The sequence below is a fragment of the Sorex araneus genome, chromosome 2, assembly GCF_027595985.1.
Source record: "Sorex araneus isolate mSorAra2 chromosome 2, mSorAra2.pri, whole genome shotgun sequence".
Classification (NCBI taxonomy): Eukaryota; Metazoa; Chordata; class Mammalia; order Eulipotyphla; family Soricidae; genus Sorex; species Sorex araneus.
In genome coordinates, this window is record NC_073303.1 from 321,322,441 (window position 1) to 321,347,445 (window position 25,005).

General features: G+C 51.2%; 2 protein-coding genes across 2 annotated transcripts in view; one reads left to right on the forward strand and one right to left on the reverse strand.

The window, feature by feature from the left end:
* APMAP (adipocyte plasma membrane associated protein) overlaps positions 1-11,169 on the forward strand; it is a 35,519-nt gene extending 24,350 nt beyond the window's left edge. Inside the window, exons 5-9 of the mRNA XM_004616170.2 lie at positions 257-373; positions 1,563-1,737; positions 2,462-2,596; positions 2,887-3,079; positions 10,195-11,169. Of these exons, the coding sequence (XP_004616227.2) occupies positions 257-373; positions 1,563-1,737; positions 2,462-2,596; positions 2,887-3,079; positions 10,195-10,404 (830 nt within the window). The 3' untranslated portion in view covers positions 10,405-11,169. The remainder of the gene's footprint in view (positions 1-256; positions 374-1,562; positions 1,738-2,461; positions 2,597-2,886; positions 3,080-10,194) is intronic.
* Positions 11,170-15,338: 4,169 nt separating this feature from the next.
* On the reverse strand, positions 15,339-23,845 carry CST7 (cystatin F). Its single transcript, XM_055129167.1, has 4 exons — positions 23,629-23,845; positions 17,953-18,125; positions 16,645-16,761; positions 15,339-15,904 (listed from the first exon to the last, which is right to left on the reverse strand). The coding sequence occupies exons 1-4, from the start codon at positions 23,693-23,695 to the stop codon at positions 15,797-15,799; spliced, it is 465 nt and encodes a 154-aa protein (XP_054985142.1). The 5' UTR covers positions 23,696-23,845; the 3' UTR covers positions 15,339-15,796.
* Positions 23,846-25,005: the final 1,160 nt, after the last annotated feature.

Here is a 25,005-nt window from a genome sequence, read left to right on the forward strand (position 1 = left end):
GGTGCATGGACAGTGGGCTTTAGCCCTTGGCGCTGTCTCGGCTGCCCGCCCTCATCTCCCCACCCCACCCAGCAGTTGTAAATCCAGGGGCTAAGAGCACCGGGCTTGAGGGGGAGATGGATCTGTCTCTAACCACACACTGTTTTTGTTCTGTGACCATCACAGATGTTCAGAAGGTGATGGTGAAGTGCTTGGGCACCGGGATGCACAGTGGAATCCAGACAAGTCACTGATCTCCTTCCACTCCTTTCCCTAGAATCCCCTAATGACGAGCCTGCTTGTGGGAGACCGCTGGGTATCCGGGCAGGGCCCAATGGGACCCTGTTTGTGGCTGATGCCTACAAGGGACTATTTGAAGTGAATCCCTGGACACGTATGTGATGATATCTTGTTTCCTTTGGGGATGGTACGAAATCTTTTTAATGAGTGGTCTAATAAATGGCCTGACTGAATTCATGAAGTATCTTCTGCCAGACACCACAGTTGACTCTTTGCTTATCTATTGGAGGGCGCTGACAGCGTGGACTGAAAGAACAGTTAGTGGTAGCAAACATATGACTCCTTACACACGAGCACATGCAGTCAGTGCTTTGCTTTCAGCCTTGGGATCTCCAGAGGCCCATTTGCTTATCTCTGACTTCTCATTTTCTTTGTCAATCCCGAGTGGTTGCTGATAGCAGCTGTAACCGTGCTTGCTCCCGGAGGGGAGGGTGCTGGTGAGCTCGGCACAGCAGCTCGTTCACCCAGGTGTCGAGAGTGACTGCGAGTCCTGGGCCTCTCTGAGCCTGCCCTCCTCGTCCCTGACAGAGATAACAGTGCTGCCTGTGTGGCCATTGTGAGATTTTGTGTAGAGTTCATAAACGGAATCGTGGACAGGAAGACTCTTGGCACTCATTAAATGCTCATTCTGTTACTTCAAAAGTTTTGCTACCATCGCTGTATCTACAGCGATATATTTTATATTTCACACCAAAAAAAAAAAAAGGAAGCATATTGCCTTTTATCCAAGACTTAGAGATTCTTCGAGTTCTGTTGGTCTCGACCAAAGAAGCCATTGAGGGTGAAGAAACCGCTTCCCTGGCTGGCGTGTGGCTTTGCACATTGGACCCTCACTGTCGCCGCCAGCATTTCTAGGGCAACACCAGGCCCAGCAGCAGCTCCTGAGCCACTGCCAGGGGTGACCCAGAAACCAACAAATAGGAGTAAAGACTAGCTAATCGTTAGAGAGATAATTCTACCTCTGTTAAATAAGGATAAATAAATTAGTCTCTTAAGAGATCAAAGAAAAGGAAACATTTTTTGTTTACTATAAGAATGAATAAATCTTCTGACATGACATGGAGAATCTCAGTTTTTTTATGATGATGTCTCAATTTTTTTATCTCATGATTTGAAATAATATTTATATTGATGTTTCAGACTAAAAATGCTACTGTATCATACCTGCCACCATCCTGCCAGTATTTGCTTCATTAGTAGGCTGATCAGTAATTTGGAATCAGGTGCTGGAGTGGAAGCAAGTGCTTTTTCCCCTTCCTTGACTTCTTCATCCCTCCCCCCAGGTGAGGTGACTCTCTTGCTGTCCTCAGAGACCCCTGTTGAGGGGAGGAAGATGTCCTTCGTGAATGACCTCACAGTAACTAGGGATGGGAGGAAGATTTATTTCACAGATTCTAGCAGCAAATGGCAAAGACGAGATTTTCTACTCCTGATTATGGAAGGCACCAATGATGGGCGGTGAGTATTTGTTCTCTTTTGACTCTGTAGGCTACCAGGTAGGCGGGAATGGATTGCTTCCATGTCATTGCAGTTTGTCCTTGTTACAATACTTGAGCTTATAGGATAGGACCTTGGCAGCTTACAGGGCAAGGCGAAGGATCCAGCACAGTGGAGCAAACATTCTCCCTTGCTCCTTGAAGGAAGATTCTGATAGTGAACCGGGGGGGTTCAGGCCTCTAAAAGAGGCACGTGGCGTGTGGAGCCCCCCTGGCGTCTCCACTCGGAGAGAGCTGGCTGTGAATTCCAGACTCTGCCGTGACAGGGTATCGGGGAGTCAGTCAGACCCACACTCCAACAGGCTCGAGCAGGGGGCTGTTGTCGGATTTACAAAGGAGCAAGAAGTTGAGCCAGGAGAGAGCTGTGGGTGCTTAGGGAGGACTTGGCTGGCAGGGGCCTCCCCCTGCTCTGGCGCCCCGCGGGTGCTTTGGACAGACCAGTATTTCATTCAGGCACGTTGTGCTTTGAGGTGGGATGAGGCTGTGGCATGGGAGTGAGTGGGACAGAGCACGGGGACTTGCTGGGTGTGTCTAGGTGGCTGCTTCCCTTGCAGAGGAATCTTATTTTTCCAGACTGACCCTCCCTCTCCATTCCGGGCAGAGAGAGCCTGTCGCTCTTAGGGGAGGCTTGTGGGCCCTGCAGGGTCTCAGCCTCCCCACTGACTCTGTGCTCTGCTGCATTGTAGCCTGCTGGAGTACGACACGAAGACCAAAGAAGTCAAGGTCTTGCTGGACCAATTGCGGTTCCCTAATGGGGTGCAGCTCTCTCCTGCTGAGGACTATGTCCTGGTGTCAGAGACGACAATGGCAAGGATTCAGAGGTGTGTGTCATGTCCACTGAGCTGGCAGTCATTGTCCAGTGACAGTCCGAATGCAGTGGTGGTGCCCCGTGGGTGAGAGCAGAGGCAGGGGTGTGTCCGGCTCTAGAGAACGCCTGCCCAGACCTCCTCCCCCTGCCCGGGACCCACCCAGCCCTCATTTTGGCTACTGAGCCTTTGTTCATGAAAGACATTTCTGAAAATTTACCCAGACCAAAATAGTTGGGTGCCTGGCTAACAGTTTTCCTGAAATTGGGGCTTGATGTTCACTGCCTGTTGGATAAATTTTTCAGATACTACATCTCTGGCTTGATGAAAGGAGGGGTGGATCTGTTTGTGGACAACCTTCCCGGATTTCCAGACAACATCCGGCCCAGTGGCTCCGGAGGGTACTGGGTCAGCATGGCCACCATCCGCCCCAGCCCCGGCTTCTCCATGTTGGATTTCTTGTCCAAGAGACCCTTTATAAAAAGAGTGATTTTTAAGGTAATTATGAAAGTTCTGAGTTTAGAAAACAAAATGAAAATTAATCTGATGACTTTAGCTCTAAAGTTTCTGATACTTTTTATAATATGTAGTTTATATTACATATTTATGCTAACATCTTATAATATGTCTTATACGACTTATGTTCTATGTCAGTGTTGTATGCTCCAAGACTGGAGCCATAGCATAGCGGGTGGGGCATTTGCCTTGCATGCGGCCAACCCAAGTTCGATTCCTCCTTCCCTCTCAGAGAGTCCTGCAAGCTACTGAGAGTATCTGGCCCACACGGCAGAGCCTGGCAAGCTCCCCAAGGCGTATTCGATATGCCAAAAACAGTAACAATAAGTCTCACAATGGAGACATTACTGGTTCCCGCTCAAGCAAATTGATGAACAACGGCACAATAGTGCTACTTATTGGGTTTTGTGGTCACACCCAGTGATACTCAGGGACTACTCCTGGCTCTGTGCTCTGGGAGAGCATATGCGGTGCCAAGGATTCCAGCAGGGGTCAACGGGATGGAAGGCTGACCCTGGCTTAGTCCTAACCTTCACCTCTTTGCTATCCCCCTAACCTCAGGAGTGTATGTTTAGAGTAATTTCTTGAAATAATTTTATCTTTAGACTGAAATGGTAATTTTAAGCATTTAACCCCTTTGACTTCTGGTTTTCTTGTCTACGTTTTTAATCCTGACCCTTTGAGGTGGGGGGCTTCTCCCCTGCCTGTCAGTCTTGCTTTCTCCTGTCTGTGATGATTGTCTCAGACCTTCCCTCTTAAGACCAGGCGGCACTGGTTCGATCTCTATCCTGCTAGCCCCTCCTGCCTCCCAGCCTTCCTTTTCCAAAGGAGTCTGCCTCTTGACACCTCACTATATCAAATTCTTTTCCATTAAAAAATAACAGAACGCCCACACTGACCGGCCAGCTTCAGACCCGTCGCCTTATTAGCTCATCTTGCTAGCATTTTCCCAATTTCTTCTGTGGGACAGTCTGCAAATCAGACTGGTTTGACAGGTTGGGTGAGAAATTCACTGGTAGAGGTGCTTCTTTATGCAAAGACCTTTTCACCATGTTCCATTACACAGGCTGCATACATATATGAGACTAGTATCGAGTGAAGAGAGGCTGAGCGTCTGTGGTGCAAGACTGGAATGAGCACAGTGCCTCATAGAGGTTGGGGCTCCCATAGGGCTTCTCTCCTGCCTGGGTGCGTGAGTCAGAGTAGTTCCGGGTTCTGCCTCCCGCAGCAGGCCTGGAAGTAAAAGCAGTGCTCTGTGAGGCCCGCACTTGCCCTGACCTCCTGCTTCCATAGGAAGGCCAGGCTTCACTGCCGGGAGCTCACTTGTCTCCGTTCTTAATTGATGCGGGGAAGTGCTAAGTGTCTGAGCCCTGTGCTGGCACAGACCTGTCCTACTGACGAGCAGTGCGTGGAGGACACAAACCAGGCTTTCTGTGGGAGAGTGGTGAGGGTGGGAACGGCAAGGGGCTGGCGTATAGAGGAGTCAGGGTCCCCTGTGGATGTGATCATGTCATCTGCAGAAAGCGACAATTTGATACCTATTTCTGAAACTTGACATCTATTTCTGAGATGATCCCTTTATCTTTAATGTTTTTCCTGGCTGCTGCCACTAGGAGTTTCAGTGTCACTGCATAAAAGCTGGGAAGTGGCAGCCTTGCTTTGTGCCTGGTCTCAGAAGGGAGGCTTTTAGCTTTTTAGTGTTAAAGTCCCACTGACTTTAACATTATTGTGGGTTTGTTCTCCCTGTCTTGCTAGTGGGAAGGGTTCCTGTTTCTTTAATATTGTTTTGTGTGTCTTGTGCCAGGGCCATGCTAATCTTTGTATTGTTCCAATTTTAGCATATGTAAGTAAGCATTAATATTTTTTAAATCTTCTTTCGGTATCATAGTTTACAAAGTTGTTCATAATACTGTTTCAGGCATTCAGGATTCCAACACCAGTTGCACTGCCAGTGTGACCCTCCCTCCACCAATCTCCCCAGTTTCCTAGTCACCCTCCAATTCTACCCCCTTGGCAGGCACAAAATCATTTATGTTATATTGCTTGTTGCAATTAAAATTACTAGTTTCATAATTCCAGTTACCAATAAAACAGCAAGCGAAGTTATAAAAAAAATAGTTCAGTAAATGGAAGTTTGTGAAATTGTTATATCTCACCATGGGGTTATTAAAGTTATTGCATTAAGAATTAACTGAGGGGACTGGAATGATAGCACATTGGGTAGGGCATTTGCCTTGCATGCAGCTGACTCAGGTTTGATTCCCAGCATCCCATATGGTCCCCCAACCACCACCAGGAGTATTTCCTGAGTGCAAAGCCAGGAGTAACCCCTGAGCATCGCCGGGTATGACCCAAAAAGCCAAAAAAAAAAAAAAAAGGAAAAAATTACTGAGCTGTTTTTTGCTAGTTGAGCCTTCTGCTTTGCTTCTTGTGCATAGTTGGCCTCTATGCTGCTTTCCCGTGTAAGCTGTTCTGCTTTTACTGGGATGTCAGCATGGTGGAACTTGGAGGTGTCACAGCTGCGGGTGCCACAACACACTCAAGGGGCTCCATGGTCTCTCACAGTGGGACAGTCCGCAGCTGCCTCCCTCCTGGGCAATTTGCAGACTGAAGGTCAGTGTGCCAGTGCGTTCCCTTGATTCAGCCGAGCATCTCTCCCCAGAGGAGCTACAGAGTAGGATATGATGAGTCTGCTCTGGCTCCCAGCGGCATGATGCCTGCCCCCACTCCAAGAAGACCCCAGAGTTTTCAGGCCCCAAACCAGTATCCCTTTCATTGGTGTGGTGTCTCTTCAAACACCAACTTGTGACGCTGTGAAGTTGGGCCACAGCAGTTCTGGCATATGGCTGCCGGTATTAGGGCTGAGCAGAGACTCATCCTGCCCCCTTCTGAGCGGGGCCCAGATTTTTTAGCCCCAAAACCAGCGTACCCAGTCTCATCAGCTTGGCATCTCTTCCGAGATGAGTGGCGCAGCTGTGAGGCTGGGCCATTTATATGGTAGTGCCTGCATTCCTTTAAGAATTTGAAAGAGCTGAGTCGGGCCCGTGCTCGGCTCCGGCCGGCCGGGTTTTCGGCCCGGGCGCCCATGCCCCTGCAGAGCCGGTGGATGTGGAACAAGCGGGAACCAGAGACAGCTTTAGGAATTGGGGTTCCAGCAAGTGCCTGCACCCATGGATGGAGACTGTGAATTAAGCCTTTGCCCCACGCCGGCTAACGGAGGAAATATGTAATTTCTGGCAGAATTTTCCCAGGACTTTATACAGAAATCCAAAACCGCGCGGACGCTGCCGCGTCCACGCGACTTAACATTTATAATTGTCATCAATGTGAAAGGGTTCCATTTGAACAGGTCAGACTTGGGGGGGAAACTCCAAATAATAACAGTAAGTTTTTGTTGAAATATTGAAGGTTCTTAATGTAACAGCCACCTCTGGACTATGAGCTAAGCAAAAGCCCCACGCTGGCCAACGTGGCATGGAGTACACCATACTATGAGGCGCAGGAAGGGGGATGAGGGGGAAAAATTAAAAAAAAAAAATGGAAAAGGAAAAAGAGAAAAAAAAGAGAGAGAGTTAGGTCAACTATAGTGAGTTTTGTGTTGAATTATGGAATGTAATCAAGGTAAAGAAAAAATGAAGTGAAATTCATTAGTTATACAGTAGGGGGTAGGGGGTGGGGGCGGGGGGTAAACTGGGGTTTCTGGTGGTGGAATTTGGGCACTGGTGAAGGGATGGGTGTTTGAATATTGTATAACTGACATATAAACCTGAGAACTTTGTAACTTTCCACATGGTGATTTAATAAAAATTTAAAAAAAAAAAAAGAATTTGAAAGAGCTTAAGGAATATACACTCTTCTATACAGTTTTGCTAGTTTTGCGGATAAACCCTGTCTGGACAAGGTTTGGTTCTTGGGGAGACTTTTTAAATTAGTTTCAATTTACTTTTGCTTACATTTGGTCTGTTTGGGTTTTCTACTTTCTCTTTGTTAGTTTTGGGAGCTTATGTGCTTTAGGAACTCATCCATTTCTAGGTTCTCTAGATTAACAGCCTAGCATTCATAATAACCTCTTACAATCTTGTATTTCTGAGGAGCCTGTTGGAATTACTCCTATTTTATCATGAATCTGATTTATTTGGGGCTTTAATGCTTTTTCTCTGGGAGTCTCGCTGCTGAGGGTTTGTGTATTCCATAGAGTCAGCTCCTTGTTTCATCTGACCCTTTGTATTGTTTTCGTGATATCTATATCATTGATTTCTGCTCTAGTTTTTACTAGTTCCTTCCTTCTACTAGTTTTGAAATTAATTTGTTTCTACTTTTCTAGGTTCTGCAGATGAATGTTTAAGATCCTGGTCTGAGCTTTTTCTTTTTTGTCCTAAAGGCTGATACCACCATGAGCTTCTGGGCACCCACCCAGTGCTCCTCATGTGCTCACCCCCAGCAGTACAGAGTGACTGTCCCCATCTGTTATTGCTTTGTTTGGTCTGCACACTGTTGGGTCTGGTAAAAAGCAGACCAACCCAACGCTCATATGTTATAATTATATAAATGGTTTCCATCCTTTCACTCTGAGCCTATGTTTTTCTCACAAATTCAAGTGTTTCCTGTGGATGACAGAAGATTCAGTTGTTTTGTATTTTCTTGATCTGTCTGGCCGCTCTATGCATTTTGATAGGTGAATTTAGTACATCAGCATACAGAGAGATTACTGATATAAAGGGACTCTTGCCATTTTTCTGCCATTTTTTTAATTAGAATATTTTATTGACTGTAGGTGAACTCAGAATAATGACCTACGTTTGACCTACGTTAAGTGTTAAGATTATTTCACCTTGTTGGAAAAAAAGAGAAGTGTTCTTGTGTTTGCTGCTCTGGGTTTGGGGTTTGGTGGTTTTTGCAGTTGGTTGTTTGCTTTTCATAGTGTTGCTGAATGCTCTGGTGAGAGATGGAGGCATGGGGTTTTCTCAGGAAGAGCACTATTAAGTGTGGTAACACAGTGTTGGAGGATTCTTTTCTGGAGTCCAAGGTGTAAGTACACAAGGTTACTTGCTTCAGTCCCTCCAGGCATGGTTACAGAAGCAGGAAGCAGGGTTATGCTAGATAAGGACATTCCTCTCCCACTGCCTGCTTGGTGCCACCCTTACCCAGAAGACTGGTAAGTATCCAGTTCCTGGAAGAACCACATCACCCTCCCTCTCACCACAGTATCTCACAGTCTTTCTGTTCATTCTTGCCACATTAGACAGCCTTAAAGTGACTCTTGCAGGGTTAGTTTAGGTGTTGCACGTGTCACCAGCTCTTCTCTGAGAATGGCTTTATTCCTTCCTCAGATCTCAGCAATGACTCTACAGGGTAGCTTAAAGGGGGGAGGAAGCTGCTTTCAAAACAGACACTTCTGACTACAGAGGTGACTCAGTGGCTAGGAGAAGGCATGGCACCTCTCCAACCAATGACAGAACTGTGAGGTGCTGCCCCACGACGGGGGCTGCCACCAGGGGCCTCTCCTCAGAGCAGGAGTCTTGTGTGTGGGCTCTGACAACTGCTGAAAAGGCCAGCTGGACAAGGGCCCCAGTCTGTGAAGAACAATTATTGGGAAATGCTTTATAAAATTATAGAAATGATGTACTACTTTATATAGAAGTCTGTGAACTAGATGCGTGACGTGTGCCTCAGGAGTGGGGGTGCAGAGCAGAGGGGAGATCTGCAGGTGCCGCAGAAACTCCTGGCTGATGGGGTGGCCTGGACACCGCAGAGAGGGCAGGCTTTCGGCTGAAGGGGGTGGCCTTCTAGAAGAACCTGAAGGCCTGGGGGGCATGTGGGCTGGCCCTGCAGTGAGCAGCCATGTGGCAGCACAGTGTGGGAGAGGTTAGCCGAAGAACCTCCACCCCGCAGTCTGCTCATCCGTCTGCCTCAGCTTTGCTAGCTGGACGTGTCGGTTCTTGGGCACTGTGCATTGCTGGACTGTGTTTCTTGCATTAAAGAAGGAAATGTGCGTATTCTCCACGCATGGGTGCTGTGCCGTACTGTACTTTATTGTCATTTTCCACCGGTGTCCTCTTCTGTGTAAGGTCCAGGAGGTTCCTCCTGTCCCAGCCAGGCCAAAGCACTGAGGAGGCTGCACGTGGACCACAGGCCACTCCCCTCGTCCACACGCCTGTCACTGTGTTCTTTATATGGGTGTTCCTTCACTGAACTCTCCCTGGCTTCTCATTTCTCATAAGAAGTCCCTGAGTTGCCTCTTTGATATCGTAGACTTATCAGAGGACCATGTAGGTTTGACTTGGAATTCAGAGGTGGGGCCATTCTTGACCATGACCTCTTCCTTGGACATGCTTGGTCCGTGGAGGTGTACATTGTGGAACTGGCAGACCCCGCCACCTTGCAGTGCCAGGACTGTTTTAGCTGCTGACGTGTTCCTTAGGGCGCCATGACAGGAAGCAGAAGCCTGATGTGCATGGAGTGAGGGTGTCCAGAGGCAGCTGCTGTGTGTGGGCCTGTCTGAGAGCATGTCACTGTCTCTGGCTCTGCCCTATGTGCGTTTCTGTCAACTTGGAAGAGCTGAGTTAAATGGTGAGGGAACATAGAGTCTGAGGAAAAACAAAATTCAGGGTCAAAGAGATAGTTCCAGAGGTTAAGGCACAGGCATTGCATGCCATCACCTTGGCACCACATAATGCCCCCTGAACACTGCCACGAGCAATCCCTGACCACAGAGCCAATAGTGACCCCAAAGGCCTCTCAAACAAACAAAATCAACTGCAAGAGATTCGAAAATCAGGCAGCCAATAGTTGGCATATAGAAAGATGCTCCGAAGAACTACACAGGGTGAGAGATTCTGCTGAAGCAAAGGGCAGTGGTGGGAAAGACGTTTGTCACTGGGAGGGTGTTAGGGAGGGGAGAGCAGGTGGGGCCTCTCTGGTGTGGTCAAGATGGTTGAATGGTTAGATCCTATCTCTGAGAGGACCTTGGTCACATGTTCTCTGTTTGCTCACTAGGGGATTACCAGCCTGTGGATCCATCCAGAGCTTGTCTTGCACTTGGCTCACAGTATTATTCTCAGTCATAGTATAACAGTCACTTTCTCTTTCCTTTCCAGCTCTTCAGTCAGGAGACTTTGATGAAGTTGGTGCCGCGGTACAGCCTTGTCCTAGAGCTCAGCGACAGTGGAACCTTCCAGAGAAGCTTGCATGACCCTGATGGCCAGGTGGTCACCTATGTCAGTGAGGCACATGAGCACAACGGACACCTGTACCTGGGCTCCTTCAGGGCCCCATTCCTCTGCAGACTCAACCTCCAGTCCCTGTAGCTGCCAGGCTGTGGCTCTGGGCATCAGAGTCCTGTTCCATGGACGTAGCCCTCTTCCCATGTGTCACAGCCCTGGCCCGGCTTTGTGTTGAGCAGGAAGGTCCATCTGTCACATGGAATGGATGAGTGTTTCCTCTGGATAGAACTTTTTCAAGTCTGGAGCACTCGGGAGCCCCTAGATGGAGGGCCTGGGGTCCAGTAGATTGAGTGTCACACGAGCTGTTGGGAGGTTGTCCCACCATTTTCCATCTGTGCTATAAAGCGGGGTGATCTTTTTCTTGGGAGGGCAGCGTGGGAGAGGTGGGGAGAATGTGCAAAGGTGTGGTGAGGCGGGGCTGCGTGCTCAGGTGTCAGGACTGCATGTTCCTGGCCACAGATCCAGCCCTGGTTCTTGGGTGTCCCCCTCTCGCTCTGCTCTGCTGACCGACCTCTGTCCTGGAGGCTGCCCAACACCTCTGTGTCTGCGTGGGTGCCCAGGAGAAGCATGTGGATTCTGGTGCACTGAGAGGACCCACCCTGAACTACTGGCTGGTGAATTGCAGGACTGGGAGCTCAGACTCATGGGGGGCACCAGGGACAGGCTTGTGGCCACCATTGTGCCTCACATCTACAGGTTCCAGGAGAGCATGTGGCCACCTCCCATTTGTCTGAGGGCCAAGCCCTGAGTGCTGTGAGCCTTGACAGATATGTATGTACACCCCTGGGTCCTCATTTGGAAGAGCCACTCGATCATTAAATGACTATTAAATGACTATTTTACTGATAACCTCTTTTGGATGGTGTTGCCTAAAAGTCTCTCTTTGTACTTGGAGTACAGTGATTTTCCTGGTGGCTGGTCTCATTCCCTTGGATGTCGATATGGCATTGATTTGACCCAGATTCTGTCTTAGGAGTGAGCCGGTCATCGGGCCTGGACAGACCCTCCAGCACAGCCACGTTTCCGTGTAGTAGCTCCCTTGGGCATGTACTCCTCTGGGGGCAAATTGAAAAGATACCGTAGTCCTGTTTTCCAGCTTGCAAGGTGGAGTGAATATCCATCCTACCCTTGCTCAGTTACTGGTGAGACTGCTTAAGAGACTATGTGTCTGGGTGCCGGAGAGAGAGTAGAGTGGGTAAAACACATGCCTTGCACACGCCAAACCCAGGTTTGATCTCCAGCACTCCATGTGGTCTCCTGGCCCCTCGGCACAGCCAGGTGTGGCCCCAAAATGAGAAGGGGTTGGTGAGAGGGAGAGAGAGGATGTGTCAATAATTATCTTTAATAGCCCAACAGTCATTGTTTAGTTAAGAATGATGATAGAATTAAAGAATGTGGAGAAGCTCTGTCAGCGGGCCTGGGTCTCTCCCAGCACTCCCCAGCCTACTTCTCTCTCTCCTCCCTGGCAGCTGACCCTCAGCACTGGTCTTGCCTTTTATGGGAGGAAGAATCAGGAGCCCCTGGCCATCCTCTTCAGGATAATCTCTCACAGCAGCTAGAGTCGAGGGAGAGTTCCAAAGTATTGCAATAGATAAACAGCTTCATATTTTCCATATAAGTTTATAGGAGACAAAACCAGTGATTTTAAAGTACTTTTTCGCATTATATCTCATATCTCTACACAGGAATAATAAGGCAAGCCTGATCCTTCTGTCAGCAATAAGTTGAAACATGTTGGGCCCATGGAAATGCCTGATTAAAAATAGAGGACTTTGCTTAATTTTTATTGATGAGAGAAACTGATAAATTTCACAGCTTTTAGTCAGGAAGTCTTGCTTCTGACTCAGGGGTTGGTTTTCTATCTGAAGGTGTCATTTCCTTTGTTTATCTGGTCTGTTGGCAAGGTGAGGTACAAAGTGCAGTTCTGTCAGGTTTGTGGGTGCACCTACCCATTCCTGAACTGGATTGGTACTGAGTTGCGCAGACCTGTTAAATTCAACTGGTGACTCATTCTGTATGAACCATTTCCAAGTGTTCTCGGAATGCAGTGATGGGTTCCGAGGTATTCTCACAAGCATGCTTGCACAGTGGTTCCTACTTCTGAATATGTTTGTATGCATCAACTCTTTCGACCACACAGGGGCTGTGGAGCTGAGTCCTCTCAGGAGAGAGTGACTTGCCCACAGTTACAGCTGCACGTATCTGAGCTGTCACTCGTGCCAGGGAAGCTGGGAGAGGGACAGAGGGATGGAGTGGCATTCTGGCTACACAGTGGCTATGCCCAGCTTGGGCGTGAGACGGGCACATCAGAATTCTCCAGATTGCCCAGCCTTAGGCGTGGCCCTGGTGTGGGTCACACCCATGGTTAACAGCTTCGGGTGGCCCCATGGGCAGGCTGGACAGATGTCTGGGCCAGGGACTGTGCTGTACACTGCCGACATGTTGTGAGGCATTGCAGAGTGGAAGGGTTTCTCAGGAATCGGGTGGGGAGGGTAATTTTGACTGGCTTGGTTGAGTGAATATCACTTCTCTGGGTCCTGATTCTGTTCTGTCCTGGGTGTTCCACATCAGAACGGCAAAGGTGGAGTCTTCCTCTAAGTCTAGCATTTAGGTTGTTGTTTTTTTTTTTTTTTAATTTATTTTATTGAATCACCATGTGGAAAGTTACAAAGTTCTCAGGCTTATGTCTCAGTTATACAATGCTCAAACACCCGTCCTTTCACCAGTGCCCATATTCCACCACCAAAAAAAAAAAAAACCAATATACCTCCCACCAACCCACCCCCTAACCCCCCCACCCCCACCTGCATAACTGATAAATTTCACTTCATTTTCTCTTTACCTTGATTACATTCCATATTTCAACACAAAACTCACTATTGTTGGAGTTTCAACACAGAACTCACTATTCTTGTTGGAGTTTATCCCTCAAAATTACGGCCCTATTGACAAGGAAACATTTGATAATTAATTTTCCACTGATGAGAATGAAGAGATACAGGATCTAGGTTTAGGATTTCAGTAATATAGCTGGGTCTGGATCCTAGTCGTTCAGCAGCAAAGCGGCCATGCAAAATCATGGCCACCCAGGTCGAATCTCAGCGGAGCGCGAGCCGGTATTGGCCCCAGCCCGAGACTGCCCAAGTGTCCTGCTGTTTCAAATTCAAAACACTTTTTTTTTCCCCCGCGCCACAAGTTCATACCTGTTTAAAAGTCCCATAATATGGCAGACGCCACACCGCTTCCTCCCAGAGGGAAGAAAAACCAAGGAAGAAGGATATTTCCCCCCTTAGCCGGCGTGGGGCAAAAGCTTAGTTCACAGTCTGGAGACATGGCTGCAAGCACTTGCTGGGACCAGAAGTAATATAGCTGGCTCTGGATCCTGGTCGTTCAGCAGCAAAGCGGCCGTGCAAACGCATGGCCACCCGGGTCGATACTTGGCCCCAGCATTTAGGTTTTAAAGGAAAAAATCAAGAGAGGTCAGTGACACAGAACCTTAGACCTTTCCTGGTTAGCACCCACTCCCTCCACCTGGTTATTTTGGTTCATTGGTTTGACTCAGTACAGACTCTGGTGCTTCCTTCTCAGGCGGGCCTCCTGGGAGCTGTGTTGGGGTGAAGTTTTCACCGTGGTCAGTGATGGAGAGGAAGCAGGAGAATGTGGCTTGCTGCCTCAGCTATTGCAGAGAGCTACAGCGGCCTTGATGGTGGCGTGGAGTATGGCGTGTGTGTGACCCTGAGCGTGAGGCAGATGGGGCGGAGTAAAGGAGGGGTGATTATACAGTTGAGCCTCCAGGGTGACTGAGGAGGAACATCGCTCCTTGGTGCCTGGAGCGTCGGCCCAGACCACCCTAGAGAAAGAAGGTTTGAGGTCGGTGGCCTTAATGGCCTACTAGCCCTAGTGGCTTGCCACCCTAACTACATGTGAAACGCCTAGTACAAGTGCTGTTAACTCTGTGTTTGAACCTGATGATTTAAAAAGAAGAATCTGCAGCATGAGGGATCACCGAAGTGCCTCCTAACTGGTCGGCATGGCGGGGCTGCTGAGCAGGGAAGGGAAACTTCTCTGCAGGGACAGTAGCTCCAGCCTGCAGTCTGACTAATTCAGAGGTGTCTCGGAGGGTGTGGGCGCCAGTGTGCCTTTGGGGTCCAGTCTCTGGGCAGCTGGCCCTGTTCCTAGAGCCAGGCCTTCAGGAGCTGCACTGCCCCGGGAAATGTGAAGGGGGGAAGGGGGGCCTCCTGGGTGAGTTGTCCCCTCCAGCCCTACCCCAGTGTTTCTGACACCCGCTTCCAGCCATCTGACTGAGGTGTCGCACCCAAATCCTGGGTGGTGGATTTACTTTTATGGGGGAGTCACAGAATTAGTGGCATGTCTTGTGACTATCCCCGCCCCCGAAGAAAAATGGAACCTCTGTCCCTGAAAATAAGAACCAAGAGGCAGGTCCGGACAGCAGGACAAACATGGACTTGGAGTCACCACAACCTTCCTCGTGGGAGAAGGCCAGAGGGGATTCCTTGGAATTGCTCGCACCAATCCAAGTGGGTGATGTGGTGTGCTGTCCTCATGACCTCTGGATTTCTCTTGTTCCTGGCAGTGTGGTCTGTCCTTGATGCTGCCCCAGGTTCCATAAAGTCTCACAGTCCAAAGAAGGCCAGAGAGGAGCAAGGTCCAGGCTGACCAGAGAGGCTGCGGGGTCATCAGGACACACGGGGGCAGAGCTGCCCTGTTGCTGGACGGGGGTGTGGGGGAGAGCTCACAGCTGACTCTCCCTCCCCCACACCTGACCCCGGGCTCAGCCTCCCCCGGGAAAGGCTGTAGACGGTGCCCCACTCCCTTCCGTGTGGGCTCAGTGAAAGCAGAGCAGGTGGCCAGGCAAGACACTTGTGCAGCTGGGCCTAGAGCCCCAGGGCTGCCAGTTCCAGAGCGCCCGAGGCACTGCTGCACTTCTGGAAGCTGTTATCCCCAAGGAATTGAGACTTGGAAGGCCACTCCGCCCTCCTTAAGATACCACACTTCTCTGACTCCCTCTTTAGTAGGTGAAGGGACCGTCATGATTTTGAGTCAGCCAGTCTCGAGAGACATGAATGCATGTTTTATTTATCTGCAAAGGCTTTGAAATTCTCTGTAGCCAGCCGAGTCTGCCCTTTGTCCTCCCCCCAGGCCCCACGCAGTCATCATCATCACGGGAACACGGTGTCTGGGGCTTTCAGGGAAACCTGGGACTGCCAGCCAGGTAACACGGCAAGAGAAAGCACCCATCTCCTTTGCCAGGGCACCTGAGTCCCACAAGGAGACTCAGTCCTGGGTGCTCAGCCCCCAGTTGTAGCAGTAGAGCAGGACAGACGGGGAAGAAAATGCATCAGGTTTCACTGGGCCATGGGGCAGGTGGTTTTCTGTGCTCTGGGCTGCACCCACGGACACCACCATGTGAGATGCTGCATCACAAGAGCCAGGGCATGATGATAGAACACACCTGTCATGGGGTTGTTGGAGCACCAGGCGGAAGTTGGTGACAGTGGAGAACAGTTACTTGGGACTTGTGGAGCCAGGGGATGGTCCAGATTTCTGAGTAGCAGGAGAGAGTCTGAAAGAAAGAGTCATCCCTGTTCCAGGTGTCACTTGCACCTGCAGGGCTGGTCCCCATCATGGAGCATGCGCACACTGGGTGTCCTTGTGTCCGCTTGCATGTGTGTGTCCGTGCACATGCATCTGTGCATGTATGTCCACAGGCATTGTGCTTGTGTATGTCTGCATTTGTGTACATGCATGTTTGTGTAAACATTTGTGTGTGTGCATATGTTTGTGCGTGTGCATGCAAGTTTTCTTTACCAAGTTCTCCCCTACTTTGGGTTTTTATTTTGAAAAAAAAAATTTTTTTTTTATAAAACTTTTTTTTTTTTTGCTTTTTGGGTCACACCCGGTGATGCACAGGGGTCACTCCTGACTCTGCACTCAGGAATTACCCCTAGGGTGCTCAGGGGACCATATGGGATGCTGGGAATTGAACCTGGGTCGACCGCATGCAAGGCAAATGCCCTACCCACTGTTATCTCTCCAGCCCCTATTTTGAAAAATTTTAAATCTGTGAAAAAATATAATTATGAAAACACACACATTCCCCCCTATATTTTCAAATTCTTACATTTCCCACTCATTTGCTCTCCATGCATTTGTGCCTAATTTCTGAATTAATTTGAAGCTCCTTCGTTTTCTAACACCCTCAGCCTTGGTTTCCTGCCTTCTGATGTTCTGGGTTAGATAGAGGGTTATTCCTAAAGCCAGCAGAGATGGGGTTGGGAAGGTGAGCGTCCCCCCGACTCCCACCTGCACTAAGGTGTGGTTGGTCTGGAAGTTGCAGCTGTCCAGGTGCGGCCGCTGGGTTTTCTTGCAGGTGGTCCTGCCGATGAGCATGCCAAGCATGTACTTCAGGCCCTTCACTACCTGCAAAGAACAAAGGAGTCGGCTTGCTTCACCCCAGGCAGGCTCGGGGACTGGGCCGTTGCTTGGGCCTGCAGGTGATCTGGAGGCAGGAAAGGTTCCAGCTGTGCCCGCTGGCCCAGGAATGAGGTCATCGGAGGCCCGGCGGGGGCATCTGCAGGGCACTCGGACACCAGGCCCCTGCCTGGGCCTTTTCTGCACTTGCTCATCCTGTTGCTGCCCTGAGCTCTGCACCACAGGGTGCATGTGGGTCCGTTCCCTGTCTGAACACTGTGCCAGCCCCCCATGTGACAGTGCCCTGTGTGGCTGTGGCTCCCAATCTGTCCATGGCACCCACCCGTTTCCCTTTGTGGTCTCATGGGCCCAGAAGAAAGCATCCCCTGTGTTCAGGCTCAGCCCCCCAAAATGGAGTGACATGTCTCCGTGTCCCCCATGGACAGATTTCCCGCCCTCCCATCCCCCCGGGCTACTGGGCACTGCCCGTACCTGAGCCCCTTTGCGGGAGGCAGGTTCCGGCGCATCAGCCCCTCCAAGTCAGACCTCCATGTGCCACTCCCGCCCCCCAGGCCTCTCGTCTCGGACACCCGATTTCCATCGCAGAGAGGAGCCTCTGAAACTTGCGATCGCCCAAACCGAATAGCGGTGATGACGGTCGCCCGTGGTCCACCCGGGCTCATGTGCCTCAGGGATGCTCTGCAGACCTGGCTTTGGGCGTCATCATACTGGCCCTGCCTAGGGGTGGCGGGGCCCCAGGGCGTGGGGCTGAGTCCTTCCGCTTTATCACGCTCTGTTCTGAGCAGAGAACTGGTGGGTTCTCCTGGGAAGGCCTGATTCTGCCCAGAGTGAAGAGCTGGAGGTGGAGGCACCAGGTGCCAGGGTCAGCCATCGGGCAACACGAGTGGGAGTAAGCAGGAAGCCTTTGGGGCCACTGTGCAGGTGAAACATGGGGCCCGGGCACAAGGGCCACCTGGAAGGAAGCCCCAGGCCCACCCCTGGAGAGGGGCCCCCTAGCTGCTGGCCCCTTCCCACTCCGCACGCCTGATGCTCCCCCGGGACAGATGAGGTTCCCTGAGAGATGCCCCACTCTGGGTGACATTGATCTGTGGTCCAGTTTAGGACCCTGGGTGAGTCTGTCCCTGAAGGGGCCCGGCCTCCAAGTCACCCCCGAGATGCTGGCGAGGACCCAGACTTCACCTGGACCAGGGCGCTCTCGATGTGGGATTCCTTGAACAAGAAGACGTCATTGGTGCAGTTGTTGAACCTTTCCACACTGAGTCTGGCTGCTTGGAGCACTTTAGGGTCATTGGTCTTTATGACCATGGGAAATCCCGGCTTCACACCAGAGTCGAAGATCTGCTGACAAAAGTCTGGAGAGAAAGAGAACAAGCACTTCATGGCACCCTGGGCTGGATCCCTTAGCCTAGCTCACACTGTCTACACTCCTCTCCACGGTAAGCTCAGCCCGTGGCGTGTTGTCTTGCAGCCCCACCCTTGGCCGTTTGCCCACAGTGATCTGTGGTTACACTCAGTGGCAGGTCATGCTTAAAGCTGTTCTTAGCAGGGCCGGGGAAGGCACAGGGATGGGTAAGATGGAGGCCCCGGTCCCCAGCCCTGCCCATAAGGCCGGATCAGAACCCACGACCTCTTCTGACACATCTGATGAAACCTCCCGCCCTAGGCTCACCAAGGCTGTCATACTGCCTCCTTGTCTGGGGACTGTGCCCACCCACATTAGTCAGGGCATCAGTCAGGGCTGTGCAAGGGACTCGGGGCTCATGCTCAGGCTCCACTCCCCTCATGTCACCTCCTGTGTGATCCAAGGCACTGGCTCTCCTGGGTGATGGGCTCAGAGTGGGCCAGCATGGTGGACTCCATCACATGGGCAGTACCACGGAGCTGATGCCCGCAGGGGCAGGGAAGGTGACTCGCACCATCTGCAAGCTTCCTGCGCTCAACTTGGACCAAAGGAAGAGCCTCTTGGACGGAACTAGGGCCTGACGCCCCGCCTTCATCCCCTCTATCCCCTGAGCCTCTTCCTGCAGGCTCAGGTTGTAGGAGCTCTGCTTGCGGGAGCACATATCCCGCAGAGAGATAGGCACAAAAAATGCCAGAGGGCCAGAGAGATGGCACAGCGTGGCAGGTGCTGGCCTCACACAGCTGACCACAGTTTGTAAAAAACTAAAGCACTCCGCGGGGCGTGTGCACTCGCAGGCTCTCCGAGCAGCTCTGTCTCACTGCCCACGTTCAGTGCCCTGGAACCTCTGTGTGTGCTGTTGGTCAAGGGCAGGCGACGGAAGGAAGAAGGCCAAACTGGTTGCTCGATCAGTTTATTTCATTCTCTCTCTCTGCTTCTCTCCCGGCTCTGGATCTCTCTCTGGATCTCTGGATCTCACCCCCCAACCCACTCTTACAGCCCAGTTAAATCCCCCCAGCATGAGGGGGCTGGGGCATACACATAGGTGTGGTCACAATCAATACAATAAGGTTCCTTTCCCTCAGGGGATGCTTCTCCTAGGACTGATTCTCTTTCAGCAGGAGGATCCACCCAAGGGCGGAGTCCCATGAGTGTGTTTCTCCTCTCCTCAGCCAGCAAACATAAGAATTCATTAATCATTTTGTATGGACACAGTAAGAAATGCATTAAAGCTTATAGAATTGCTCTCCTGGGGCCATCTCGATCTCATTACAGTGCTCAGGCCAAATCAGTCTTTCCTATCCCTAGCAGGGTCCTAGTCTCATCATTACTTTTGGATCATGACAGCATTTGTCTATGATCAAGCTCTTAACTTATAGTTAAGAATTAGGCACTTTGGCCAGGCCCATCTCGATGCCAGGGTAGCACATAACTCACCACTTGCCCTGGATCCATCCCATCCCTCGTCGGGACCCTGCTTTTGGGGTGCTAGGAACTGAGGGCAACTGAGGCTTAAGTGGAGAAAGCAGATGCCCGAGAATGAATACTATTCGAAGCCAATTAAGTCCCAAGTTACAAAAGCATAATATTGTCTTTTTGTGTCTATACAAAAAGGACATTACTTTAAAGTAAATTATTCAAAAGGCATAAAGAGAGGAGAAAGGCAATATTATAATATTCAGTGTCCTAGGAAGGTCTTACAAATTAGCAGAGTCAGATTAAGGGAAAGCAGATTAACTGTTTTGGGGAAGAGGTCATAGAGAAGTGATTACAGTTAAACAAAGGGATGGGAGTGACTCCGGAACACCTTGATGGGTGTGACTGGGGTAAGCCTAAACTCGGGGAAAACCGAGATGAGGTCCTTGAGGCAAGGGGGGAAAGGACAAAGTAATGTCATCCTACAGCAGTTCGTTTGTTTTTTCTTTTTTTGGTTTATTTTTTGCCTTTTTTTAAATTTTATTGAATCATCGTGAGATAGTTACAAGCTTTCATGTTTGGGTTACAACCTCACAATGATCAAACACCCATCCCTCCACCAGTGCACATTCCCCACCACCAATATCCCAGGTATACCCCCCCTTTCCCACCCTCCCCCTGCCTCCATGGCAGACTGTTTTCCCCATACTTTCTCTCTACTTTGGGGCATCATGGATTTCAATACAGACACTGAGAGGTCATCATGTTTGGTCCATTATCTACTTTCGCACACATCTTGCATCCTGACTGATTCCTCCAGCCATCATCTTCCTAGTGATCCCTTCTCTATTTCATCTGCCTTCTCCCCTGTGCTCATGAAGCAGTCTTCCAGCTATGGGGCAATCCTCCTGACCCTTGCATCTACTGTCCTTGGATGTCAGCCTCATGTGATGTTATTCTATACTCCACAAATGAGTGCAGTCCTTTATGTCCCTCTCTTTATCACTCATTTCACTTAGCATGATACTCTCCATGTCTATCCTTTTATAAGTAAATTTCATGACTTCATCTCTCCTAACAGCTGCATAGTATTCCATTGTGTCAATGTACCAAAGTTTCTTTAACCAGTCATCTGTTCTAGGACACTTGAATTGTTTCCAGATTTTGGCTATTGTGAACAGTGCTGCAATGAACATACAGGTACAGATGTCATTTCGACTGTGCTTTTTTGCATACTCGGGTTATATTCCTAGAAGTAGCTGACCACAGTTTGACCACAGCTGACCCTGAACCCTGCCAGGAGTCATTCTTGAGCATAGTCAGGAGTAAAGTCATGAGCACTGCCAGATGTGATCCAGGAGCACCATCAGGTGTGACCAGTCCCCCAGTATCAGAGCCTCTGAGGGCAAGGCGGGTGCTGTGCCAAGGTCTATACAGTGGCGAGGGCAAATCAGGTGCCCCCTCTGCAGGAACCTACATGGGGAGAAGAATGAACAGAGGGCTGAGGGCTCAGTGAGGAAGCGAGGGCACCTCGGGTCAGTACCTAGATTCAGCACTCAGCTGATAAATTCTGGGTTTGGGCAGATAGTGTCACATCTGAGTTCTGCACTCAATGAAATCTACTGAAGCCAAATAGGAGAGGTGAACTAGAAGCTGCAGTCACCCTCCCCATACACCGAGCCTTGAACCCTTGACAAATGACTCAAAGACTACAATCATTTATATCCTAAAACTACATTCCAGTGTGCCAGGAGCATGCAAGATTAGCTGCCGTCTGTGTTCATGCAAAGCATCGTCCACATCCTGAGGAGATGAGGGGAACATGACGTGGTTCCGTGGTTAGGGTCAGAGACTTCCCCACAACTTCCTGGGGAGCCGGTCCAAATATTTGCTGACTCAGTCCAGGAGCTTGCAGGGGTTAGCGTGAGCACAGGCGGGTGCCCATGGATCTCAGGGACTAACTTTCAACCCTTACTTGGCCCAGCTGTATGTGGCTGAAGGTTGCTTTCCCAGCTCATTATCACTGCAGTATCTAACAGCTTGGGGGTTAATGATGGCAATCTTGTTCAAGGGAGACTTGGCTTTAACAATCTCTTTCTAAGGCAGGCATGGACGACTAGGCCATTAAATACAGAAAAGTTTATGATTGGGATATATAATTAAACTGCAGGGTGAGGTGAGAGGGGGAAGAGGGTTTTTAGTTGGACTGCCTCTTTACAAAGTATGGCCCCCAGATTTCCACGAAATGCTGGTGTGCCAGAGATGCAGGAAACAGCTGCCCCGGGTAGGCCCATGGTGCCCAACTCTGCCTCTCTCTTGCCTGGCTCGCCGTGGGCCCAACTTCCTGGATGCTCTGTTTCGCCATCCGGGTGTGGGGCAGTGAGAATACAGACTTTCTGGGCAGTCCGAGCACACAATAGGCATGAAACTCGATGTTTGAGTGGTACGGAAGGAGGCGCAGACCCTTGTGTCCTCAAGCATGTACTGGCTGCAGCGGGCAGCTGGCAGGGCATACGGGCACCTCCAGGAGGCATGAGAAGTCACCACGTGTCAGAGAAGGGTAGTGAGGCCTGGCCCTCCCCGGCCTGTGGGGAGTCCAGTGGCTGTGGACTGACTGGGAGCAGCCGCCCGAGCAATCCTGTGACGAGACAGGTCCTGGTCAGCCCGGGGATGCAGGGAAGCACATCTACCTTTCCAGGGCCCAGACAGGTGGGGAAAGGAAGGTTTTTCCCACGTGCAATTTCCTAAGTGCCGAGGAGCCAGGTGAACTCAGTCCCCCTCAGGAGAATCCAGCTGCTGGGATGCTCCAGTTTTGGGGATCGCCCACCACACCTCACCCCACTTCACACAAGAGACTTCCGGAATCTGTTCTCAGAGGAGGCCAGGGCAGTTGGTGGGTGCTGAGTTTGGAGAGACAGAGAAGCAGAGGCAGTGCGTGACAGGCTCGTAAGAATCCAGAAGAAATTAGGCCTAGGTTTCAGTTACAGAATTCCTGGAATTGATTCATGATTTCCCCAAAGAGAGATAGCCATGGTGAGGTCAGCTAAGGGTGACCAATCAGTTGCAGGTAGGAAAGCCCCGGCTATGTAACCCTTAGGAATCCTTATTACCAGTCAGCTAAGTACAAGTACTGAAAAGCCCTTCAGACTGTAGTTATCTGAAAATGTCCCTGTTATATAATGCCATGGTGTAAAAGCCCCTCACTTTTGAGACTCGGGGCCACTCATTCTGAGAAGGCTGCCACTGTGTCAGTGAGCCGGACGAGGGCCCTTTGCTTATTGCATTGCAGTTTGTCTTTGTGTGATTTGTCTGGGGAGATCTCAGCCCAGTTTAACAAGGTCATCACTGGGGCCCCCCCACATCTCCACTTGTGACCAGCCATGGGAGGCCTTCCCTAAGGCTCTGTCATTTCCTTGCTCATTCCCAGAGGTCCCCCAAATCCTAAAGGGGTGCTGAGACACCCTGCAGCTGAGACCCCTTGCTCTACCTCTCCTGTCCTGAGCACTGCAGTGAGCAAGGCCGCCATCCTCATGGTAAGAGTGGTGGACCCTCATGCTTCCCAGGCTCTCTCCAAGGTTTTCAGGAGTGTCCATGTCTGGGGGCAGAGAGAGGGGTCTAGAGAGACGGCTCCCCTGCCCCTAACCCTAGCAGTGTCACCTTCTGGCCACCCCTGGAGGCCTGAGCATAATCTGCACAGACCAGGAGACTTTCCAATGTCACCGTCCTACCTAAATACCTTCCTGGTGGTCGAGCAGCAGACATCAGGCGGAGACCATGTCCCCATGGCCCCTGGAAAGCCCTGGAGGTCGGGTGTGAGCCGGAGCCAGAGAAGGTAGGTGGACTGCTGGGCGGCGGGGGAGGGGAGTAAGCACCAGGTAGAGTCGCCCAGTCTGACCCCTGAACCCTTCTCCTGCTTCCAGCAAAGTTCATTGCCACCCACAACTCACCCAGTGAGTGCTCAAGAGGACTTGGGGAAGAGCCCCTGGCACACCAAGAATAGCCACTGCCCCCGTAGCATGGAAGGAGGCCGCTTGTCTTACCTGGGGAAGGGCACCCTAAGGTGCCCAGGGCGAGGCAGCAGGCGAGCAGCTCACAGGACCGAAGCATGGTGGTGCCAGGAGGAGGGGGCAGGTGGGCAGTCCGGGGACTCCCCGGTAGGGGCAGAGGGTGCAGAGGCAGGTACAGGGCACACCCCAAAGCGTGAACCTGCTGGGGGGTCCCGGGGGCAGCCTGAGTGGGGCAGGGGTGCAGCCAGAGACGCGGGGTTCCTTTTCAAGTGGTCTGAGCAGTTCTGTGTCTGTAGGGCTCTGAAAAACCACCAGCTTCCGTGAGGAGAGTTTCCGGGGCCGGCTCTGCAGGGGAGGGGAAGAGGCGAGCCTGGGCCACAGCTGAAGTCTCTTGCTGTCAGCACATGAGAGTGACTGGCTTGATTCTGTCATTTTTTGTTTCAGTTTTGGGGCCACAGGCACCAGTGCTCAGGGCTCACTCCTGGCTTGGCGTCAGGGACCTTGTGCAGTGCTGGGAATCAAGCCCAGGCTGGCCGTGTGCAAGGAACGTTGTCTTTCCCTCGCACTAGCGCTCTGGCCCCAGCCTGGCCTCACCTCACACAAGGAACAGGCAGGTCCAGGCAAGCTGCTGACACTCTCCAACTCATTCGTGCATCTTACTCAGCCCAGGCACCCTCCTTCCAGGAGCTGGCAATACGGGACCCAACCCGGGAAGGACAGGGCAGAGCTGAGGTCCCTGTCATGGTCTCAGTGCTGGGACCCAGAGACCACAGGGAGGGAGTGGCGGCCCTTTTCTGCTCTTTGCCCTTCCCCCCCCCAAGCAGGGGCAAGACTGTCCTTGCACCGCCCTCTCCCAAGCTCTGGGATGCTGTCCCCTGGGCAGACCTGGAACCAGCAAGGTTCCTCCTCACGGCTATTTCCCCAGCTGTTGGGGGCTTGCTCGCTGCCAACACTCAGGGCTGTGAGGCATGTGCTGTGCCCCTCGAGACCAGGGCATCCAGGAAGGAAGAAGGAGGCAATGGGGTGACTCTGGCCCACGTGCACCCACAGCACACATGCACACCCCCCTTCCCCCAGTAATGAAGCTCTGCACAGGAGGGGTGGCCTGGCGGTCCAGGCTCAGCACTCGCCTGTCATACGGGGTGAGCAGCTCCTCGTGGGGTCTGGCTGGTGCTTGGAGGTTCCTGCCAGGTCTCGGCAGAGGAGGCTCCTCTGCAGGACTCAGTGGGCTGTGAGCAGTAGGAAGGGGGCACTTGGTGTGTGGGAATAAGCAGCATAAATCCCACCCATTTCCGGTCAGGGTGGGGTGGGAGGACATAGATCTATGTGGGTCTGAGGACCCCCAACCCCGTGTCCTCCAAGTCTGACAAATTATCGGAGACTGAAACCCTCAAGTCTTCCTCCTTGCCT